The sequence below is a fragment of the Puma concolor genome, chromosome B2, assembly GCF_028749965.1.
Source record: "Puma concolor isolate L17-30 chromosome B2, mPumCon1.1.hap2, whole genome shotgun sequence".
Taxonomy (NCBI): Eukaryota; Metazoa; Chordata; class Mammalia; order Carnivora; family Felidae; genus Puma; species Puma concolor.
In genome coordinates, this window is record NC_141671.1 from 91321575 (window position 1) to 91344274 (window position 22700).

Below are 22700 nucleotides of genomic sequence, written 5' to 3' on the forward strand. Positions count from 1 at the left end.
ATTAAAATCAGTGCCAACTGTACATGGCAAATTACTGCCTTCACTGAAGAGGAAAAAGAGAAGTTCTTTACATGGACCTTTTTCATTTCTTTCATATATTTTTACCATTCATGGTATTTCTGGGGTGGGAGTCCACAGGCAATGTGGTGGGATTAAGGCCATAGAATGCATCATCCTGGCTCCTGACTTTCTGCCAGCCTTGCAAAGTGGGACAGCAACTAATTCACAAAATGTATGCTTGGTTTCTGCTCTTAACAAGAGGAGAGAGGGTTCTAGAGGCAGTTAGTGTAAATTGTGGCTAAGGGGAAGGTGGAGGAAAGTGGTATAAAACAGATGTCTCAAAACCTTTCTCTTCCCTTTCACCATTTCTTGAAGGTGTGAGATGGTGCCATCTGTGAACAAGGAAGTGGGTCCTTTCAAACACCAGATATGCTGGTGCCATAATCTAGGATTTGCTAGCCTCCAGAACTATCTGTGAAATAGGAGGATCTGAAATGTGGATGCATTTTATAAATTAATGAAACAATGAAGTTTTTTATTTTTTATTTTATTTTTTGGCTAGCAGAATCTTTTTTATTCAGAAAGAGAACCAACAACAGCTCCCAAACAAAAAATTTTTCCAAGCACACACAGGTTGGGTATGGGTAAGGGGAGGTGTCTGTCCATCCAGCCCCAGCCCCCAGCCCATGTAGTTTTGGCAGCAATAAGAGGTGTGGGGTAATGGCCCCTCAAATGAAAATGTGGTATGTTGTGTCTGGGAAGAAGAGGGGTGCAAAAGCAGTGGGGAGTGGTGGGGGAAAGGGACAGACAAGGTTAGTGCTGGGAACACTGCAGGTGGGTGGGTGGCCATTTCATAATATTTCTTGTTGATCACACCACCATGCCACCATGGACACCTTTGCCCATCAGCAGGGCTAGCGTTTTGGCAGTCATGGTGACTGTGATGTTCAAAGTGGGAGCTCTGCCCGTGCTCTTGGTATGAAGATCCATGGTAAATTCCTTGTCCTTCAACAGTGAGTCTGGGATAACAGAACATTTCTGGCCCCCAAGTGTCAGCCCATTCATAAAAACAAAAAGACTGGTCTTTGCCAACAAGGACACCAATGTTAGCTGGCATGATGTTGGCAAAGGTTTCCCCAGAGGTAGTGGCCCAGATAGAGGGGGAGTCCTTATAGCCCAATGTCCTGAAAAGTCAGGTCTGCCCTCAGGTTGTGGATATAGTGGTTCCATCTGCCATGGTGCTGCTTGAGGTGCCTTCTAGGGCTGGTGGTTGTGGGGGAGGCTGAGAGCTCGGAGCATACCCTGCTCTCAAGACCAACAATGAAGCTTTTTAAAGAAACAAAAATTTAGGTTGAGTGAATAATCTGTAAAGGATTAGGAAAATAATTTCATTTACGATATCATCAAACCTTCTCCCCTCAATACTAAGAATTAAACCTAACCGAAGAAGTGAAAGACTTGTGCACTGAAGACCAGATAACATTGATGAAAAACATTAAAGAAGGCACAAATATTTGGAAAGACAGCTGAATTAATGGATTAGAGGACTTAATATTGTTAAGATGTCAATACTACCCAAAGCCATTTCAGTGCAATCCCTGTCAAAATCCCAATGACAGTTTTTGCAGAAATAGAAAAATGCATCCTAAAATTCATAAGGAACTTCAAGGGAACCCTGAATACTCAAAAAATTTTGAAAAAGAACAAAGTTGGAGGTATCAGACTTCCTGGTTTCAAAACATACTATAAAAAGTTACTATACTTTTCAAAACAGTGTGGTACTGCCACACAGAGAGACAGACATATATACCAATGGAGAAGAATAGAGAGCCCAGAAATAAACCATTGCATATGTGATCAAATGATTTTCAACAAGGGTGCCAACCCTCTCAGTGGTGAAAGGACTGTCTCTTTAACAGTGTTGAATGGTGTTGTCTTTCAACAGATAGTGTTTGGCCAGTTGGATATCCACATACAAAAGGAACAAGTTGGATGCTTATGTTACATCATATACAAAAATTAACTCAAAATGTATTAAAAACCTAAATTTAAGAATACAAAACTATAAAGCTAGAGAAGAACATAGGTGAAAATTTCTTGACTTTGGATTTGGGAATGATTTCTTAGAGATGACACAGAAAGTATGGGCAATAAAAACAAATATAGATAAATCAGATTACATCAGACCTAAAAACTGCTGTGCATCAAAGGACACTATCAACACTGTTAAAAGATAACCTACAGAATGAGAGAAAATATTTGCAAATCACATATCTGATGATATCACATTTCCTTTGATATCTAGAATATATGACGAACTCTTACAACATCAAAAACCAAATAAACTTATTAAGAAATGAGCGAAGGACTTGAATAGATATTTCTCTAAAGATGATGTACAAATAGCCAATAAACATCTGAAAGGATGTTCAACATTACTAATCTTTAGAGAAATGCAAATAAAAACCAACATGATCATCTTCTACACATTAAGATAGCTACCATCAAAAAGCTCAGAAAATAACAACCATTGGTGAGGATGTTCAGAAATTCAAACCCTGTTGCGATATTGCTGGGATTATAAAATGGAACAACCACTTATGGAACCAGTTCTTCAAAAAATTGAAAAAGGAACTACCATATGACCTGGTAATTTATTTTTTTTAAATTTTTTTTTTTTTCAACGTTTATTTATTTTTGGGACAGAGAGAGACAGAGCATGAACGGGGGAGGGGCAGAGAGAGAGGGAGACACAGAATCGGAAACAGGCTCCAGGCTCTGAGCCATCAGCCCAGAGCCTGACGCGGGGCTCGAACTCACGGACCGCGAGATCGTGACCTGGCTGAAGTCGGACGCTTAACCGACTGCGCCACCCAGGCGCCCCTGACCTGGTAATTTAAATTCTAGCTACATAGCCAAAGTGACAGAAAGTAAAATCTCTAAGAGATATTTACAAACCCATGTTTATAGCAGCATTATTCACAACAGTAGAAAGGTGGAAGGAAGACAAGTGTTAATCTTCAGATGATTGCACAAATAAAATATGGTATATTTACACAATGGAATATTATTCAGCCTTTAAAGGAAAGGAAGTATTGTAGCCTGTGATAACATGGCTGAACATTCAGGATAATATGTTAAGTAAGATAATAAGCGAGGCACAAACGGGAAAACCCTTTATGATTCCACATATATGTGCTATGTAAAGTAGTCAAATTCATAGAAAAACAAAGTAAAGTGGTGGTTTCCAGTGGCTGGGGTAGGGAAAATGGGGAGTCATTGTTTAAAGGGTATGGAGTTCTGCTTTACAAGATGGAAAGGTTCTGGAGGATTTATTGCATAACAATGAGAACATACATCACCCTCCTGAACAGTCCAGTAAAAACTGGTTATATAGTAAATTTCATTTAATGGGTTTTTTTTTAAACAACAACAACAACAAAAAAAACCCATGTTAAAACAACACTGAACAAACCCCTATCTCTTTCTGGGTAGTATGTTCTTGGGATCTGGACCCACCTTGTACTAGAGTACCTCCTTGAATACTATATTATCAATTGTAGTTCAGGGGACCACATGTAATTTTTCTTTTCTTTATTTTAAGAAAATCTTCTCTCCCTTTATTGATAAAAAAATATTCATTTGCTTTTGAGATAGAATATTTAAAAAGAAGGCCCAATTTTCTGTGGATTGTATGGAGGTGGAGGAAATTAAGAAATATTAGGAAGTCCAGTCTGGCTACAGATTTCTGGGTTAGCAGGTTAAAAAAAAAAGCCAGTTTATAAAATATCAGTTGCCTATGACATCAAGAAAAGAAAAGACAATATATGTGGACATAGATATTTTCATACTCTTAAAAACTTTGTAACACAATTTCTTAGGATTGTCCTTTAAAGCTGCTAAATAATATGCATATCTTCCAAAAATGGATTTTCTTGATTTACTTTATTGATTCAGTTGATGATTAAAGAGCTGTTTTTGTGCTATTCACTCCTCATATTTGATATAACCCGATCCAACATATCTTCAAAAAATGTTTTTAAAAAGCTTACTCTTTTAAATCAGAAAAGAAGTACTTACTTATTGCAGAAATATCAGAAAGTTCAAATTGGTAAAAAGAAGACACATTAACAAATTTACTTACCTGATGAAAACAATGTCAGTGCTTTGGTCTATTATATCCCAGACTCTGCTCTGTCATGTATATGGACATATGTGGTTTTTATACAAGTGAAACTTTACCTTACATGATTTTGTAATCTACCTCTTTTTTTTCACTTAACAAAATATCACTGGTATTTTTGAGTCCTAGCAATTCTTTCAGCAAGAACTATAAGCTTTCTTTCCTAAGCAAGGGTAGATAGATCCTGTAGTTGTGACATTTGGACATCTTAAATTGATCTGTGACCATAATTCATTTATTACCAAAGACTTGTTTTTAGTGGTGTTTAATCTTACCAATTTCAAATGTTTCTGGCAGGAGTGAATAAGGTCCTTTTGGTCTTATAAGATTCAGTGTATTCCTTTCTTTTCTATGCCTAGAAAGCATTTTACAAATTTGGGCTCTGCTATGGACATTCTGAGAAGTTGTAGCAGTTTTACTGTTCCTTACAATCCCTATATCTCATCAGATCACACTACACAATCTTGTTAGGAGAAAGGATGGTGGGGAAGGACCAAAAGGGCCAGGCTGAAAGATAAAACCACCAAATAGCTTTACAGAGATGTCAGTTGAGCATACACATGGGAACGTCAGGCAATGGAAGTGACATTCCAAATGACATGTCTTTTTTCCCTCTCCACACACTAAAAATGCACGTATTAATTGACAGCAGATAAAAGGTGAAAGAATACAATGCATAGTAACTCATGTTAAAGCTTACAGGTAAAAGACTGAATTCTTGTGTGAAATAATGGCTTTCTACTTAATAAACTGGAGTTGTTCCAAGGACGTCTTTTCATTTATGGAGCAGGTGCAGATGAAGTTTTGAGAAACTTATGCAGTATTTTTAAAAAATAAAACATTTAATTAACAAGCTTGAAAACAGTGGAGCACTTGAAGTGGGAATAAAACAATTGTTTTATATCAAACAGTACAAATCCAATTTGTGAATACAACTATATTGAAAAGCTTTAAAATATTAATAAATTGCTGTGGGCTTTAAAAAAGAAGTTTTAATTTTCTTTCAAGGTTTCCCCTTGAGACAAGTTCTAAACCAGAAAAGATGTTCAAATGAATGCAAAAAAGAGTATATTCTTTTCGAAGGTCCAAAAGCTTATTTAAAAGAAGCAAGATGAAAAGGAGTTAGAATATTTATATGCATTAAAAAATAAATCATATGCAAACACATCTCTATATGTGGATTTTGTTTGTTGAGGTTGTCTGGAATTGCATTTGCTATCATGACTCTTTAATAACTTGTTAGGATTTAAACACAATGGATTGGAAAAAATAATGTAATATTAAAGATATATGTTGTTTTCTAAGGGACAAAAGCATAAGGAGATCTGTGAAAGTTATGTAATAAAAAGAATCTGGAGAAAGGTACCATTTCTTTTTAAATTAAAAAAAATTTTTTTAATGTTTATTTCTGAGACAGAGAGGGACAGAGCATGAGTGGGGGAGGGTCAGAGAGAGAGGGAGACACAGAATCCGAAGCAGGCTCCAGGCTCTGAGCTGTCAGCACAGAGCCTGACACCGGGCTCGAACTCACAAACTGTGAGATCATGACCTGAGCCGAAGTTGGTCGCTCAACTGACTGAGCCACCCAGGTGCCCTGAAAGGTACCATTTCAAGAGAAGACTCTACATTAAATTATCCATAAAGTAATCTTTTCTGACTCCAGCCTTTGTGTCAATGTCTCTGGTAACAGGACAGACTGCTGGTCATATTTGATCTTGCTCCCTGGGTGTTTGGTAGGCTCTCAGGTATTGGTTCTTTAGTGACTCTGGGTCAGATTAGGTGCCCTGGAAAGGAAGCTGGGTAAATCCTTGTGATGACAGCCAGACCTTTTGGTGAAGTGTCCAGAATTGACAGGCTACCAGTGCTCTTTCCCTTTGTGTTTCTTGTTTGGAAAAATACAGCAAATAAAAATCACTGAACAGGTTCTGGGAAAGTCTGCCTGCACAGTCCTGAAGCTATCAGAAGAAAATTAAAGGTGTATAGGTTAATGTTTTCCAAGGCACTCACAGAGAAAGGGAGAACAGTGGTCACCATTTATAGAATCCTGGATATTCTGTAGTCCACAAACCTTTTGAATAGTTGTTATCACGCCTCATATTAACCAAATCGGTTAAAAGCAGATAATGGCTTAATAAGAGATGATCCTCTGATTTTCCTTTTAAGAAAACTAAGAATCAGATTCTATTTGCTTAATTTTCCATGAATTGAAATTATAATACTTGGACTTAGAGTGTATTAATTTGTTTTTATTTAGAAAAATAAAAAACCATCAAAGAGGAAAAAACAAGGCAATGGATTAAAAATGGAGAAACTAAGCTGTTGCACACATACTGTATTAAACATTGTGTGCTATTATGTTAGTTAACTCTTATGCTTAAAAAGTGCTCCATTTTCTCAAATGTATGTTCCTATCCTTCCTCTAAACGAGTGCCTTACTAAGCTGCTCAGTTTCTCTTCCCTTGTATTTCACACAAGGTTTAAATCTTTTGATCTTTCTGTAGCCTTTGCTTTTTGATCCCTTGATTTTCTTCATTCAACCTGTTTGCTTAATTATTTAACCTTCTTAATTCTCATCCTCTTTACTCTCAATCAACCTTTCATCTTTTTAGGTGTCCTAGCTCATCTTACTCTTCTCACTAAACTTTTATCTTGTGAAACATTTTTTTTCTTTTTTAGAGAGAGAAAGAGAGAGTGAGTGAGGGTGCAAGCTGGGAGTGGGGGAAGAGCAGAGAAAGCGAGCGAGAGAGAGACACAGAGAGAGAGAGAGAATCTTAAGCTCAGTGTGGAGCCAGACATGGAACTCCATCCCACAATCTTAGGATCATGACCTGAGCCGAAATCAAGAGTCAGATGATGCTCAACCGACTGAGCCACCCAGGTGCCCTTGTGAAACCTTTCACACATTGAAGAGGCCACAGATTTGAGGATAATTTCTACTTACCTAAAAAAAAAAGTTACAATATTTATATTTCCTTTTCATATATTATCATGGGAATGAAATAAAAATATTGTCATGTTTACGGTTTCATGTATTATTGTTAAGTCCTTGCTAGGATATTATTCACTGTATAGAAGAACCATAGAGAATTTTAGAAATTACAGTAACTCTTAACCAGAAATCAAGAGGATGACTTTATCAGCCAATCTCCTCATAAATCCTCCATCAGCAGGATTTTATTTGATAATGTTTGAAAAACTGATAGAGGTATACATGTGACATCTGGCAGAACTTTCATCCCCAGGGTTGATTTGGCTGAATTTCTCCAGGCCAAGGGCTCCATTGAAGAGGACAGTATTCAAAGATAGAGGAGAACAGCACTATATATGTGAAGCACACATATATGTGAATATTAGAAAATGATTTTGAGACAGAAAATAGAATACCCTAGTAAATATACATAACCTTGAGGAATTACTTAACCTCTCTCAACCCCAGTTTCCTTACCTACAAAATGGGAAAGGTGGTAATAGTATCTATTTCCTAAAGGTGTTGTGGGAAATTAATGAGTTGTTAAATATTGGTCAAATATGTAGACAAATGGAAGCTATTGTTAAATATAAAAATATTTATAAGATTATCATATCTTTTTAAATACAGTAGGCAGAAAGGATTTTTTTTTCCTTTTTTATGGTTAAGAGTTATAATGTATAAATAATTGATACTCTTAGTCACTTCTTAAATAGGTAAGAATACATACTCATACTTTAAAAAAAATTTAAATCTGTTAGTTAACATAGTGTAATAATAATTTCAGAAATAGAATTTAGTGATTCATCACTTACATATAACACCCAGTGCCCATCCCAAGTGTCCTCCTTAATGCCCCTCACTCCTTTAGCCCTCCCCCCCACCCAACACCCCACCAGCAACCCTCAGTTTGTTCTCTGTATTTAAGAGTCTCTTATGGTTTGTCTCCCTCTCTGTTTTTATATTAGTTTTGATTCCCTTTCCTTATGTTCATCTGTTTTGTACCTTAAATTCCACATATCAGTGAAATCATATATTTGTCTTTCTCTGACGTATTTTGCTTAGCATAATACACTCTAGTTCCATCCACGTTGTTGCAAATGGCAAGATTTCATTCCCTTTGATTGCTGAGTAGTACTCTATTGTTTGTATATACCACATCTTTAAAAAAAATTGTTTTTTAACATTTATTTATTTTGGAGAGACAGAGAGAGACAGAGCATGAGCGGGGGAGGGGCAGAGAGAGAGAAGGAGACACAGAATCTGAAGCAGGCTGCAGGCTCTGAGCAAGCTGTCAGCACAGAGCCCAATGCGGGGCTCGAACCCACAAACTCTGAGATCATGACCTGAGCCGAAGTCGGATGCTCAACCGACTGAGCCACCCAGGCGCCCCTATACCACATCTTTTTAATCCATTCATCAGTTGATGGATATTTGGGCTCTTTCCATACTTTGGCTATTGTCGATACTGCTGCTATAAACATTGGGGGTGCATGCGCCCCTTTGAATCAGCACTCCTGTATCCTTTGGATAAATTCCTAGTAGTACAATTGCTGAGTCATAGTGTAGTTCTATTTTTAATTTTTTGAGGAACCTCCATACTGTTTTCCAGAGTGGCTGCACCAGCTTGCATTCCAGCAGTGCAAAAGGGTTCCTCTTTCTCCACATTCTTGCCAACATCTGTTGTTGCCTGAGTTGTTAATGTTAGCCACTCTGACAAGTATGAGGTGGTATCTCATTGATTTTGATTTGTATTTCCCTGATGATGAGTGATGTTGAGCATTTTTTCATGTGTCAGTTGGCCATCTAGATGTCTTCTTTGGAGAAGTGTCTATTCATGTCTTTTGCCCATTTCTTCACTGGATTAATTGTTTTTTGGGTGTTGAGTTTGATAAGTTCTTAATAGATTTTGGATACTAACCCTTTATCTGATATGTCATTTGCAAATATCTTCTCCCATTCTGCCGGTTTCCTTTTAGTTTTGCTGATTGTTTTCTTCACTATGCAGAAGGCTTTTACCTTGATGAGGTCCCAATAGTCATTTTTGCTTTTGTTTCCCTTGCCTTTGGAGACATGGCAGGTAAGAAGTTTCTGCAGCTGAGGTCAAAGAGGTTGTTGCCTGTTTTCTCCTCTAGATTTTGATGGCTTCCTGTTTTAAATTTAGGTCTTTCATCCATTTGGAGTTTATTTTTGTGTATGGTGAAAGAAAGTGGTCCAATTTCCTTCTTCTGCAGGTCGCTGTCCAGTTTTCCCGGCACCACTTGCTGAAGAGACTGTCTTTATTCCATTGGATATTCTTTCCTGCTTTGTAAAAGATTAGTTGGCCATACGTTTGTGGGTCCATTTCTGGGTTCTCTATTCTGTTCCATTGATCTATGTGTCTGTTCCTGTGTGAGCACCATACTGTCTTGATGATTACAGCTTTGTAATACAGCTTAAATTCTGGCATTGTGGTGCCTCCAGCTTTTTTGTTTGTTTGTTTTTTTTTTTCAGGATTGCTTTGGCTATTCAGGGTCTTTTGTGGTTCCATTCAAATTTTAGGATAGTTTGTTCTAACTCTGTGAAGAATGCTGTTGTTATTTTGATAGGGATTACATTGAATATGTAGATTGGTTTGGGTAGTATTGACATTTTAACAATATTCTTCCAATCCATGAACATGGAACGTTTTTCCATTTTTTTGTGTATGTCTTCTTCAATTTCTTTCATAAGTTTTTTTGTAGTTTTCAGGGTATAGATTTTTCACCTCTTTGGTTAGGTTTATTCCTAGGCATTTTATGGTTTTTGGTGCAATTGTAAATGAGATAGATTCCTTGATTTCTCCTTCTGCTGCTTCATTATTGGTGTATAGAAATGCAACTGATTTTTTACATTGATTTTATATCCTGTGACTTTGCTGAATTCATGTATCAGTTCTAGCATTTTTTTGGTGGGGTCTTTGGGTTTTCCACGTAGAGTATCATGTTATCTGTGAAGAGTGAGAGTTTGATTTTTTACTTGCTAATTTGGGTGCCTGTGTGTGTGTGTGTGTGTGTGTGTGTGTGTGTGTGTGTTGGCTGATTGCTGAGGTTAGGACTTCCAACACTATGTTGAATAACAGTGGTAAGAGTGGACATTCTTGTCATGTTCCTGACCTTAGGGGGAAATTCCGCTCTCAGTTTTCCCCCATTGAGGATGATATTAGTGGTGGGTCTTTTGTACATGGCCTTTATGACCGTGAGGTATGATCCTTCTATCCCTACTTTCTTGAGGATTTTTATCAAGAAAGGATGCTGTATTTTGTCAGATGCTTTTTTAGCATATGTTGAGAGGATCATGTGATTCTTATCCTTTCTTTTATTAATGTGATGTATCACGTACATTTGATTGCTGATCAATCAATGTTGATTGCCGATATTGAATCAGCCCTGCATCCCAGGAATAAACCCTAGTTGATGGTGGTGAATAATTCTTTTAATGTATTGTTGGATCCAGTTAGCTAGTATCTTGTTGAGGATATTTGCATCCATGTTCGTTAGGGAAATTGGTCTATGGTTCTCCTTTTTACAAAGTCTCTGTCTGCTCTTGGAATCAAGGTAATGCTGACTTCATAGAATGAGTTTGGAAGTTTTCCTTCCATTTCTATTTTTTTGGAACAGCTTCAAAAGAATAGGTGTTAACACTTCTTTAAATGTTTGGTAGAATTCTCTTGGAAAGCCATCTGGCCCTGGACTCTTGTTTGTTGGGAGATTTTTGGTTACTGATTCAATTTCTTTACTGGTTATGGTCTGTTCAAATTTTCTATTTCTTCCTGTTTCAGTTTTGATAGTTTATATGTTTCTAGGAATTCATCCATTTCTTCCAGATTGCCCCATTTGTTGGCATATAATTGCTCATAATATTCTCTTATTGTTTGTAGTTCTGCAGTTGGTTGTGATCTCTTCTCTTTCATTTGTGATTTTATTTATTTGGGTCCTTTCCTTTTTCTTTTTGATCAGTCTGGCTAGGGGTTTATCAATTTTGTTAATTCTTTCAAAGAACCAGCTCTTGGTTTCATTGATCTGTTCTCTATTTTTTTTTTATTATTATTTTGATATCATTGGTTTCTGCTCTAATCTTTATTATTTTCCTTCTTCTGCTGTTTTTGGGCTTTATTTACTGTTCTTTTTCCAGCTCTTTTAGGTGTAAGGTTGGGTTGTATTATTTGAGACTTTCTTCCTTCTTTGTGAAGACCTGGACTGCTATATTTCCCTCTTATGACCACCTTTGCTACATCCCAGAGTATATACTTATACTTAAATGGCTTTTTTGATTTTTTTGTGTCCCTCTAGTTGTAGATTTTCTCTTGCTGCTTCCAGTATGCTGCTATATGTTGCATATCATTCATTCACTCTAAAGACCAGTCCTATTTGATAGTCAAATATGTAATTTAAAATTTTTTTCATAGTTGCATCAAGCAAAATGAAGAGTCTGGGGTAATGATCTTTAATTGTTTTTTATTTAACCCAATACAGTATATAAAAATATCACTTCAACATGTAATCAGCATACAAATATTATGATGTATTTTACACTCATGTTTTCCTTTTAATCTTTGAAATCTGTTGTATATTTTACTCTTACTGCACATCTCAATTCCAATGCTAAATTTTAGTAGATACTGGTTTTATTAGATACTTGTTCTTTACTTAAATTTCATAAAGTTTACAGTTGAAAATGTAGATTCACATATCCAAGTTGTTCCAAATATATTTAAAAGTTTCCCAGTAAACAGAGTATGCATTTTAAATGAAAATAAATTAAAATTAAATAAAATTAAAAACTCAATTTCTCAGTTGCACTAGCCACATTGCAAGTGCTCAGTAACCACATGTGGTTGTGACCACCACTTTGGTCAACATTGCTAAAGATGCTTACTGAGTATCTATGATGTATATGAAGGCATTAGTCTAGAGACAGATTGCAAAACAATGTAATATCTCAAATGTAGGGGAATTGAAAGGAGTACAAAATATAGTGATGGTCTGAGAGTAGTTCTTTTCTTCTTCCTATAGAGTAATGTGACTTTGCTGCTAAAAAGACTTTTTATTTTTACTTATTTTTATTTTGCAAAGTTTATTGATTTATTTTGAGAGAGAGAGAGCCCAAGCAGGGGAGACACAGAGAGAGAGGGAGAGAGAGAATCCCTGCACTGACAGTGTGGAGCCTGACGCAGGGCTCAAACCCATGAACCATGAGGTCACGACCTGAGTTGTGAAATCAATAGTCGGGTACTTAACCAATTGAGCCACCCAGGCACCCCTGAAAGGACTTTTAAAAAATTCCTTTTGAGTTAGTATCCATGATCAAGATGGCTGAAATTCCTGACAGTCTGATTTCTCAATAGTGAGGCATTATTTTATATTTGTAAGTGTCACATATAAAAAGACTATGCATGAGTGTTATAATTGTATATGCTTTTATGATCCAGTAGAGTACTTTCCATTTAAACTGTGGCTTTAAACAAATAGTCCAATATTTGCCAATGCACCATCAGATTTTCTAATGTCAAAATGTATGCATTTATCAATTATTTAAGCTGCCTATTCATATTGTTGTTAACTTCAGGTTTCTATCTTATTTCATCCCTAGTTATTTCATTGAATAACTAGCTTATTCTCCTTATTTTCTGCTACTGAACCCAGTGTTGCACAGAAAAGTTGATTTGTTAATTAGTTTAATCGCCTCTTCTCATAATAGCGGGGTAAGATTGGCGGAGGAAGCTTGTTATCAATCTGTGCTACTGGTAAGCAGTAATTATAGATAATGATGCTTTTGTCTTGCTGCATTCTGAAGATTGTCTTGAAATCCTCCTCCCTGAATTAGCAAATGGTCTGTCATGTTGAATTCTCCTCTGGTTTCTTCCCATAACTCAGCCCCTACTCTCCCCCCAATGAAACAAAATTGCAGCTTGTTAGGTGGAAGCTTATTTGAAGTCTCAATTTTCTTGAGTATTCAGCCTCTTTGGGAAGTGCCAGGTGCTCCATCATGGCCACAGCATTTGCCTTTGGCTTAAGGTTCCAACTCAACTGGCATCCTACAAGTCTTTGATTTTTTCTTTTTGCTTGAAGAGGCAGTGGTTGTCTTGACAGCAGGGCTAAAGCTCTGTCCTTGTACTTTGATACACATTGTGGTACAATCTAATAATCAAAGTCATTTGTCAAGAAACAGGGTGTTCACACTTTTCTCTGAAAAGATTGGAATAAACAGCAGATTTTCAGTGGATGTAAGCCAGAAATGGCAGCCACTACCACTTTAAAAATGTGCCTGGAATGTAGAGCCCAGAGTAGATTTTAACCAAGACCGTATCTTTATATTTGTGGGTATAAGGGACAACAAGGGACAGTTTTGACTCCCAGGGGATATTTGGCAACATCTGGGGATATTTGTCATTTTCATGATTGGAGATGGAGGGTGCTACTGGCATCTAGGAGGCAGAGGTCAGGGGTGCTGCTAACTACCCTACAATGCATAGGACAGTCCTCCACAATAAAGAATTGGCTGGCTCAAAATATCAATAGTACCAAGGTTGAGAAACCCTGCTTTGTATGATTATGAAGGGACCACTGTGGCATATTTGATCCTCTCCCTCCTTGATGATTTATATGGTTTGGGGAATAGTTCATTCAGTAGAAAAATTGAAATTGCAAGAAGAGTGAATTTCCCATGCCCTGTTATGGGGACTCCTTATGGACAAGAGATAAGGAATAAAAATGGAAAAAAAAAACACTTTCATATAATTGAAGTAGAACACTGTTTATTTTCTATTTTTGCAGAAATGTAATGGAAGCAATATACTAAACTGACATGCTTCAAAGTCACCAACACATTCCCTAATAGAACCATATTCTTCCACCAGCAGGGAGAAATGTGATCCACAAATGCAATCAGATATATTTTGGTGAAAGGCTGCTTGTATTTTTCACTTCTTTTTTTTTTTTTTTTTTTTAATTTTTTTTTTCAACGTTTATTTTTGGGACAGAGAGAGACAGAGCATGAACGGGGGAGGGGCAGAGAGAGAGGGAGACACAGAATCGGAAACAGGCTCCAGGCTCTGAGCCATCAGCCCAGAGCCTGACGCGGGGCTCGAACTCCCGGACCGCGAGATCGTGACCTGGCTGAAGTCGGACGCTTAACCGACTGCGCCACCCAGGCGCCCCTTTTCACTTCTTTTTTAAAAAATTTTTTAATTTTTATTTTTTTATTTTTCACTTCTTGAGATTAGATTCCATTTTGGGAAAACCCTAATGTTGTAGTCTTGTATGACCCCATGTCCAGTCTAAGTCAGAGCAACTTGGAGAGAGGTTCAGGTATGAATTTATCTTATGAAAGTAAAGAGTTTGTTTGAAAAGACACAATTTCTAGGGGTGTCTTGGACTGAGGTGGATGTCTGGAGTTGTAGATGGGGCTCTCCTTGAGGCTGATAGTCACCAACCTTTCTCATATATTCTGCTGAGCAGTGCTAGTTATTCACAGCCTGGCATGTGAAAATGGGATGGCATATTTAAAAATATTTATATATCTCCATAGATCAATTTCAGCAAACAATGGTAACTTCATAAAGAGACATTTCTAACAATCTGAGCTCTTTCTCTTGAGAGATGGGGAATTTTCTTTCCCTTGCTGCATAGTTTCTGGCTATATGATCACATGTGGATACTATTATTGCACTGAGTTGAAAATTGTGTTAGATGATTTCTGAGATCCTTTGTAAGCCTGTGGTTCTCTGACTCAGTGATTCTGTGAATTTATCTTGAAGAATTTACAATTATGCAGCCTCTCAATTACCAACTCCCCACTCCTCTGTGTATACTTCTCCTTAATTTGGTCTCATTTATTGTTGTCTCCATAATCCTCCAAATGGAACCTCTGTGAATATCTTTCTGTCCCTTGCATATGCTGTGCTCTGTCAGTCTCCCACACCTGGAATGTCTTCTGTTCTTCCTTTAAGGCTTAGCTCACGTATTACCTTTCATGAAGCTCTTTCCTATTGTAGTCTAAATTAAAGGAAACTGTAGTTTCCTTTTCTTATTTCTCCTATAACTGTAATCTAGGTTACAGAATATGGGGAAACACATTCATGTTTTCATAAAACTAGATATACCAGCAGAAGATAGAGGAACTTCTACAGTAACTTCTGTGGTTTCTGTGTTTACTTCTTATGTACGAGCTCTTCACTTCTTTGTAAGTTATAATGAGGAGATTATTCAGTACTTGATTATAAATTGTCTCTCATAAATTTTTTGCATCTTTAAACTCTAAGTTTTCTGGAGCTTTGCATTTGCTTTGGTTCCCTTTTAGTGCCCTTACAGTGCTAGGGTCATAGTAGGTGGGCAATAAATGACTGCTAAATTAAATGAGAGACTGTGGAACCAGGTGACCTGGTAAGCATGGTGTGCCAGTGATTCTACAGAAGAAGGTTTTCTGCTAGAATAGTATACATCAGACTGCTTTTGAGATGTTCCATTCCCTGTGTGAATGATTTGGGAGAAGGTTATGCTTTAGTTCTCTTTTTCATTGTCTTTTAAGAGCAGAATGAGCAGAATGGGAGCAATAGAGATGGAATAATAGAAATGGCTTAGAAAGAAAAGGAGGGAAAAAAGACAGGGCTGCCAATCTTTTCTGAATCATGGCAACTTTTACTCCCCATTTCTTTCTAAGAAATGGATGATAATCTCAAAATGTCAGCCTCTACCTAATTTTTCTTTTCTCTGCTTGGTATTTTCTCGAGCCAGAACCACTGATGCCACAAGCTGTATCTTAACCACTTAAACCTGTTTTTCTGGAGACAAGGAATGTATATCAACAAAGTTGGCTCTGCCATCTTGTGCAGCTTAAATCGAACTATGCCATCCTAGATTTTGGATTCGGTGTCCACTTCGTGAATCATCTTTACTACTTCCAAAGTTAGCTGATCTTGCCAAGAGCTTGGTGTCCAGTGCTCAATCTTTGAGTGCCAATTTTGCCTTTTGGATGAATTTCTATCCTACTCAGTTTTGTTCATACTTTCCCATGAGTATCATGATTTCTTGTCTAGAATTGTAACTCAGCTCTAAAGGTTAGCCTAGTGGCAGGGACACTGTTGTTCTTTGTTTTGTCTTGTAGATACCAGTTGTCCTTCAGGCCTGGAGGCCCCCTTTTTATCCTGACCTAGTTATTGTTTTTTCTGTGTGCAAGGAGAATCAACTGAGGTATTAGATGCCCATTTCTCTTTTCATAAGTGTTACCTGAAGTCTAGATCTCCCGCCTCTAAGAATCAGACATGGTGTTTCACTGGCCTGTTCAGTGGCTATGTCGATTTCCATGAGTATGAGTTTTGAGTTAGGTCTATAGTCTTTTTCTTGACTCTGGTGACTCAATCATCTGTACATGGAACCTGACTTGAATTGTGCTTTACACACTTAATTTGGTGGAGGTGAGGTGGTCTGAATGACTTTTGTCATTTACTAGAGAAGTGGGACTTGTTGAGCCTATATTGTCCAAGATTACATGGGATGTTAATAGATGTTATTTGAAAAGATGTTTCCATGGTCAAATGCTTTTGGGAAACACTGAATTAAACATAGTTAAATAGAGTGTTTAACTGAAATATGACTTTCTACGTGGAATGCTTGAATAAATGGCAGCATTTTCCAGTTTTTTTGACCATGGAACCATTTCTTTTGGGGACATCTCTTAATAGCTCAGGGAATACTAATGATCCTTGTAAAACCCATTTTAGTTTGGTCTGTTTCTTTAAAGAATAATTATAAATTTTGTGTAATAACACTATGTGGTCATTAGGCTTTATAGGCAGAGAGTAAAGCTAGTTCTGTGTAAATGCAATGGCAATTAAGAATAAATCACAGTTAAGCTTGTTCTATGAAAATAATTTCCATGTTAAGCAAAATACATATTTATACTTTAATAATCTATACATAATCTAGAGAGAATAAGAATTTATTTTATAGCAGAAATGTGACCAAAAAAATCTCTAAGCTAGCTTAATGCCTTGAAAAAGATCAGAGGTTCTTTCTTTTTTTGATCTTTTTTGTTCTCTGATATAGAAATGAAAGTCTCAGATACTAAATATTTCTCTCTTAGAAGGTCCTAAAATGGGGCACCTGGCTGGTTTGGTCGGTAGGACATGTGACTTTTGATCTTGGGGTGGTGAGTTCCAGCCCAATGCTGGGAGCAGAATTTACTTAAATTAAAAAAAAAAAAAAATGAAGGTCCTAATCTACAAATCCAGAGATGTTATTCCTCTTAAAATACATACATGTGGCAAATGTGAATATCTTTCAAGGTACACAAAAATTAGAACTGCCAAACTTGGCAAATAAGAATACAGACACCTAGTTAAACTTGAGATAAACAACAAATAATCTTTAGTATATGTATGTTCCCTGCAATATTCTATCTGGAAACACCAATATAAATCTACTTAAGAGGCCATTTATCCAGTGAGTTTTGTGGCAGAGAAGGAAAAACAAAACCCTCACATCTGGGTTTCCTCAAATCTATCACTCATTCCCCAAAACAGGGATGGAGCTAAAACAGGAGTAAATCTATTCAGAAGCTTGTACTTAAAAAAAAGGTTTTTTTAATTTAATGTTTATTTATTTTTGAGAAAGAGAGTGTGAGTGGGGAGGGGCAGAGAGAGGGAGATGCAGAATCTGAAGCTGTCAGCACAGAGCCCTGCATGGGCCCAGGCCTACGAACCATGAGATCATGAGCCAAAGTCTGGCACTTAACCAACTGAGCCACCCAGACACCCATAGAAGTTTGTACTTTTTTTTTTTTTTTTAATGTTTATTTATTTTTGAGACAGAGAGCATGAACGGGGGAGGGGCAGAGAGAGAGGGAGACAGAATCGGAAGGAGGCTCCAGGCTCTGAGCCATCAGCCCAGAGCCCTACGCGGGGCTCAAACTCACGGACCGCGAGATCGTGACCTGAGTTGAAGTCGGACACTTAACCGACTGAGCCACCCAGGTGCCCCTAGAAGTTTGTACTTTTTAAGGTCTAGAGAGGTTCAACCAGTTAATAATGTGTTTCCTCTCCCCAGTCACAGCATTATAAGCCTAAATGTGGCTCCTAAACAGCTATTGTACAGTCATTTGATACCCTGAAGTCCTCCAAAGACTGAATCTCTCAAACTCAGCCCCGCGATCCCCTCATGTAAACATGTTGGGCTGCTGGTCACCTCTTCCAAGCATCGGGGTTCCCTGGATAAAGGTCATAAATGAATTAAGAAGCATGTGAATTACCTTGTGTATAATAAATTGACACTCCAGGAGCGCCTGGGTGGTTCAGTTGGTTAAACATCTGACTTTGACTTAGGTCATGATCTTGCGGTATGAGCCCTGAGTCAGGCTCTGTGCTGCCGGCTCTGAGCCTGGAGCCTGCTTTGGATTCTGTGTGTCCCCCTCTCTCTCTGCTTCTCCTCCACTCACATGTGCGTGCGCACGTGCTCTCTCTCTCTCTCTCTCAAAAATAAATAAACATTGAAAAAAAAAAATGAAGGTCCTAAAGCTAATCAGGAATGCTTCCTATGGAAGTGGTTTTAGTGCCCTAAATATCCATCTTTAATCTTTCCATTTACATTTATTCAGCACTTCTTTTTTAGAGATCTGCTCTATACCAGCTTTTCTAGCTTCTATTAGAGTTCTTATAGGTTTTTCTTTCCCAGGTACCAGTCTTCTTTTATTGGATGTTAATTCTGAATTAGGATATGAAAGGAATCAAAGGTACTGGGCAAAGGTCACGCTCAAGAATGCCATATGTGCCTCCACACTGGGCGCCCTTCAGTGGTACTTGCATAGCTGCTCATGTTTGAGTTCCTTATAAGAATAGTAGTTGAATAGCCCATAAGCTGCCAGCACCATTGAAATCCCAGCAATGCCCCCCTTTCTTCACGTTGACATACTTTAAAAAATGTTTATTTACTTATTTTGAGAGAGAGAGAGAGCTCATACACACATGAGGGGGAGAGGCAGAGAGCGTGAGAGAGAATCCCAAGCAGATTCCGCACTGTAGGTGCAGAGGCCACTCTGGTTGGATCTCTTGATGGTGAGATCATGACCTGAGGTGAAATCAAGAGTCAGATGTTTAACCAACTGAGCCACCCAAGCGCTCTGGCATACAGGTACTTGTAATACCGATAGTAACCTCTTTGAATTTCTCCAGTGATGGCTTTAGGGGTGAAATCCCTCATCAGTATCCAGCTTGGCAGCTCTCCTAACTTCACATCCATGAGCTTCATCTCCTTCACTGGTAGAGATGATGCCATCTTGGAGTACTGGGTGTCCTCTATGCTGTGGCGCCCAAGGATTATATTATAGGTTTGCTATTAATCTAGATTTTTTTCTTCTTTAGAAAGGGACCGTATATATAATTTTCTTTGTAAATCTTTACTACATAGGTGAAAATTATAAAACATAACTAATATTTACTGTTAGTTTAAGCCAGTACTTTTCCATGGATAATGATTACTATGGACAAGCATGTGTCAGAAAAGAATATTGGGAAAATTAAATTCAGTTAAATAAAATACTTATCATCTGTTCCAAACACTGTGCTTGATGGGTGGGACACAGAGATTAATAGAGACAAGAAAAAGTAATTCCTTCTCCCCATCTTTTGAGGAAATCTGTAACCAAGTGAGAAGAACCCCCCTTCCCACTGAAGTAAAAGAGGGGAAATAAATCCCAAAGGCTGAAAAACAGTTCAAAATATATCATTTGATTGTAATATAAAATAGCTGTCTTTTGTGTCTTTATTTAACCTTTATGGCAAAAATACTGCACATAGAAGAGCTTGATGACAATGTGAGTATATTCAGTGTTATATTTCAAAGATGGAAATCAGTGCCTGTGTATAATATATTCTGTGTGTTTATTTGAGGTCAGACTTGTTAACAAATATGCAAAAGATTTGCTTGGGTAAGGTAAATAGAATTTAAAAAGTAATAGCATGTTAAACTATTTTCACATTTATGTAAAGTTTGAGACCTGGGGAAATAGAAGAGAGCCCAGCATTAAGTTTTTCAAATCATGTGCCTCCCACCTCTAACAAGACATGGGAGAATGAAGAGTTCGAACTACACTCTTTTTTTCTTAATTTTATTTTTTATTTTTTAAAATTTACATCCAAATTAGTTAGCATATAGTGAAACAATGATTTCAGGAGTAGATTCTTTAATGCCCCTTACCCATTTAGCCCATCCCCCCTCCCCAAACCCCTCCAGTAACCCTCAGTTTGTTCTCCGTATTTATGAGTCTCTTCTGTTTTGTCCCCCTCCCTGTTTTTATATTATTTTTGTTTCCCTTCCCTTATGTTCATCTGTTTTGTCTCGTAAAGTCCTCATATGATTTTTGTGAAGTCATATGATTTTTGTCTTTCTCTGACTAATTTCACGTAGCATAATACCCTCCAGTTCCATCCATGTAGTTGCAAATGGCAAGATTTCATTCTTTTTGATTGCCGAGTAATACTCCATTGTATATATATACCATATCTTCTTTATCCATTCATCCATCAATGGACATTTGGGCTCTTTCCATACTTTGGCTATTGTTGATAGTGCTGCTATAAACATTGGGGTGCATGTGTCCCTTCGAAACAGCACACCTGTATCTCATGGATAAGTGCCTAGTAGTGCAATTGCTGGGTCGTAGGGTAGTTCAATTTTTAGTTTTTTGAGGAATCTCCATAGTGTTTTGCAGAGTGGCTGCACCGGCTTGCATTCCCACCAATAATGCAAAAGAGATCCTCTTTCTCTGCATCCTTGCCAACATCTGTTGCCTGAGTTGTTAATGTTAGTGATTCTGACAGGTGTGAGGTGGTATCTCATTGTGGTTTTGATTTGTATTTTCCTGATGATGAGTGATGTGGACCATTTTTTTGAACTACACTCTTGAAGAAGTTTCTTGAAGCTCAGGAAGTTGCTCAGTTAGTGAAAGTTTGGACTGGAATTTCAGTGAGATCTTTATATTCTACTCTGTGAGAAAATACACACTTTTTATAACATAATTTTTCATAAATTTTTTGATGAGAAATTTTTTTTAAGTATTAAACATTTTTTAAAAGTGTTTATTTAGTTTTGAGAGCAAGAGCATGAGCGGGGGAGAGCAGAGACAGAGAGGGAGACACAGAATCTGAAGCAGGCTCCAGGCTCTGAGCTGACAGCACAGCCCCGACATGGGGCTTGACCTCATGAACCATGAGATCATGACCTGAGCCGAAGTTGGATGCCTACCTGAGCCACCCAGGTGCCCCTTGGTGAGCAATTCTAATGCCATGCATTTTGTTTGTTTGTTTCTCTTTGTTTAGAGAGTTTCTCATTAAGCCTTTGAGTTTTGTGTATAAGAGACTTTAGAACCAGCCAACATAAATTCCCAGATTCACTGCTTGCTGGCCATGGGAACTTGAGCAAGCCACTGAAGCTTCTCTGAGCCTCAGTTTCCTCATCTGTAGAACTGAGATAATAATACTTTTCTTACTTATTTCACAGGATTGTTGTAAGGATCAGTGATACAATATATATAAAAGTGTTTTATGAGCATGTTTGAAGTATTATTATTAATATAGAGTTTCTCTAATTTCTGTCCTAAATATCTCTTTCCTCTGTCCAGCCACTACTTTAGTCAAACCCTCTTTATTTCTACTCTGGATTGACTATTAAACTAACCTCTCAGCTTATGTTGTTTTAAACCTGGTTTCAGTCAAATCTATCCTTTAAGCTACCATCAGAATGATCTTTCTAAAATGCAAACTTCATCATCTATTGTAGTCCCTCAGTGGCTCACCAGTGCCTGAAGCATAAAGCTGAAATGTCTTAACCTGGTAGACTGAAGTCTTTGTGAATTTTTTAAAATTTTATTTCTAGTCACTGCCCTATGGCTCTCCTCTGCTGCAGTCATATGTAACTTCTTGTAGCTGTTAGTAATTACCCAAACCTCTCTGTCTTTGTACATGCTGTCCCTCTGACAGGATGCAGTTCACACACCCTAGTCTAACTGTTGAGTTCTGACTTATCCTCCATGTCTCAGCTCAAGGTAAATCTTCTGGACATTCCCCTGTCCTCTGTGCCCTCCAGGAAGAGCTGGGTGATGCCACACTCTACCTGTCACATCATGTAATAACATTGTGTTCATTGGAATAATAATAGTATCTTCCTCATATGGCGATTCTGCATTAATATTTATAAAACTGTCAGTAAATAGCCATTATCATTAAGAATCAGAGCTATCATTCTTTGGGAGAAGAATGATATGGATGTACCAGAATCCTGTTCAGAAAGCTCTTTCTTAGATTTGTTGCATCTGGAGCAGCATTCTGGAATTTGGGTTTCATCAGATGTCCATGGTCAATATAGTGGAGCACACACACCACACCAAAGGAAATTAATGTTCAACTTAAATACTAATGTGTACTTAGTTATATCTATTTTTATATTTCCTATAACAATAATGGAAACACTTCCCCTCAGATTACTTTGTTTTTCTTTTCTTTTTCTTTTTCAAATGTCAGCATATAACTCTGTTTCAATT

General features: G+C 37.5%; 1 protein-coding gene across 1 annotated transcript; it reads right to left on the reverse strand.

Annotated features, from left to right (window-relative positions):
• Nucleotides 1-18953: 18953 nt before the first annotated feature.
• Nucleotides 18954-19438, reverse strand: LOC112862474 (ATP synthase F(0) complex subunit f, mitochondrial-like). The gene is made up of 2 exons (XM_025925776.1): nt 19275-19438; nt 18954-19059 (listed from the first exon to the last, which is right to left on the reverse strand). Exons 1-2 carry the CDS (start codon nt 19436-19438, stop codon nt 18954-18956), a joined length of 270 nt encoding a protein of 89 aa, XP_025781561.1.
• Between the last annotated feature and the right edge of the window lie 3262 nt (nt 19439-22700).